The sequence below is a fragment of the Egretta garzetta genome, unplaced genomic scaffold, assembly GCF_000687185.1.
Source record: "Egretta garzetta isolate BGI_Z169 unplaced genomic scaffold, ASM68718v1 scaffold163, whole genome shotgun sequence".
In the NCBI taxonomy this organism is placed as follows: Eukaryota; Metazoa; Chordata; class Aves; order Pelecaniformes; family Ardeidae; genus Egretta; species Egretta garzetta.
In genome coordinates, this window is record NW_009259308.1 from 7,843,183 (window position 1) to 7,845,259 (window position 2,077).

General features: G+C 60.0%; 2 protein-coding genes across 2 annotated transcripts in view; both read left to right on the top strand.

Moving 5' to 3' along the window:
• Positions 1-6: 6 nt before the first annotated feature.
• PARS2 (prolyl-tRNA synthetase 2, mitochondrial) lies at positions 7-2,022 on the top strand (the record flags this gene model as incomplete). Its single annotated transcript, XM_009636181.2, has 1 exon — positions 7-2,022. A coding segment is annotated over one exon (1,107 nt), but the record flags the coding sequence as incomplete, so codon positions are not given.
• The window catches only part of TTC4 (tetratricopeptide repeat domain 4), an 8,965-nt gene continuing 8,090 nt past the window's right edge, over positions 1,203-2,077 (top strand). Inside the window, exon 1 of the mRNA XM_009636182.2 lies at positions 1,203-1,212. Coding sequence (XP_009634477.1) covers positions 1,203-1,212 — 10 coding nt within the window. The remainder of the gene's footprint in view (positions 1,213-2,077) is intronic.

Here is a 2,077-nt window from a genome sequence, read left to right on the forward strand (position 1 = left end):
GGGGGAGGGGGGGCGGGGGGGGGCCAGAAGCTGAACATGCCCAGCCTGAGCTCTGCCGAGCTGTGGCGTGCCAGCGGCCGCTGGGACGGGATGGGGCCGGAGCTCTTCCGGCTGGCTGACCGGCACGGCAAGGGCTACTGCCTGGGCCCCACGCACGAGGAGGCGGTGACAGAGCTGGTGGCTGCTCAGAGCAATCTGTCCTACAAGCAGCTCCCGCTGCGCCTCTACCAGGTAACCAGGAAATTTCGGGATGAGCCCAAGCCCCGCTTCGGCTTGCTGCGCAGCCGGGAGTTTTACATGAAGGACATGTACAGCTTCGACGCCTCCGGAGAGGCGGCTCGGCAGACGTACAACCTGGTGTGCGACGCCTACCGCAGCCTCTTCGACCGCCTGGGCCTTCCCTTTGTCAGAGTGCAGGCAGCTACGGGCAACATCGGCGGCACCGTGTCCCACGAGTTCCAGCTCCCAGCAGATGTCGGCGAGGACAGGCTGGCGGTGTGCCCTGACGGACATTTTGCGGCCAATGTGGAAACGCTAAATGGGGAGCAAACGTCTTGCCCCACGTGTGGAGAAAAACTCACCCAGACCAGAGGGATCGAAGTGGGGCACACGTTTTATCTGGGCACCAAGTACTCCTCTGTCTCCAACGCTGTCTTCTATTCCCCTGACAACAAGCCCCAGCTGGCAGAAATGGGCTGCTACGGCCTGGGCATCACTCGCATCCTGGCAGCCTCCATCGAGGTGCTCTCTACGGAGGACAGCATCCGCTGGCCAAGCCTCATCGCGCCCTACCAGCTCTGCTTCATTCCCCCCAAAAAAGGCAGCAAAGAGGAGGAGGAGGGAGCCATGCTGATGGAGCGAGTGTACGATGACCTCATGGAAGCACTGCCCCACCTCGCCGGCGACTCGGTGCTGGATGACAGGACACAGCTGACCATCGGCAGAAGGCTGAAGGACGCCCGCAAACTGGGTTATCCCTACGTGGTCGTAGCCGGGAAGAGGGTTTGCGAGGAGCCCCCAGTCTTCGAGGTCTGGAATCAGAACACTGGTGAGGTTTTGTTCCTCACCAAGGAAGGTGTCTTTGAGTTGCTGAGTAAAGTGCAAGTCCCTTAAACTCCCCGTCTCCGAATCTCTCATCTTCGCTGCGCTAAGTTCATCTGAACAGCCCTGGTTCCTTTTCAAGGACGTGTAGGTTGTCGGCAATGGCTCTGGGTGAGCGGAGCCGAACCCAGCTCACGTCGGAGCTGGCCAGGGGTGTCTTGCAGCCCAGTGCTGGGGTTGAGCTGGGGTCAGCCCACATTACCCTGTGGGGCCAGGGACATTGCTGCCTCTGGCTACAGACCCTCACCACCAGCTGCTTTTACCGGCATGTGTAACCTCGCGCGGCTGCGGGAGCACTGGCAGGGTCAGCCCCTCGCTGCCTGGCCATGGCAGACAGGCTGGCGATGGCCTCTGTTGGGCGCATGTGACAGCAGAGGCTGCAGGAGAGGGGACGGGAGGGCTTCCCACACCCTTTTCGGGTGCAGAGTTCTCAGCATGGGGGATTTTAAGAGGGAGAGAAAGGAAGGCACCTTTCCTCTGTTTGCATCTTCTCTTTGGAAACACCGAGGTTCCATAAAGGTGGAGGTTAATCTTAACTAACTCAAAAAGGTGAACTCTAGAGCCTCGTTCACCTTGAAAACGCCACAGCGCTACAAATCTGCAGGAATTACGTGAAGAATGGTGTCAGGCATCCACACCCCAGCCCTGTAGGTCAGTCCGGCTGGTGAGATGCTGGGTGGTGACGGTGTGGTTTCAGGGATGCAGCCTCAGTAAATCTTTGCAAAAAAATTAACAGGGAAACGAGGAATTTGAGGACCCGCAAAGCCTGGGGGTAAGAATGTCCAGGCCATGTTGTTGCTTGTAGGCTGTAAGCAACCCTGTCCCGTGGGGCGGTGACATCCCGCTCGTACGTGCCCGCTGCAGCGTGGGGCTTGCCGTGCCGGGGCTCCCGTGAGGAACAGCTTGCTGCCACCCCAGCGGCGCTGACCGGCGACATCGTCCCACGATGTGGGACGTGTGGCTCTGCCATCGTGCC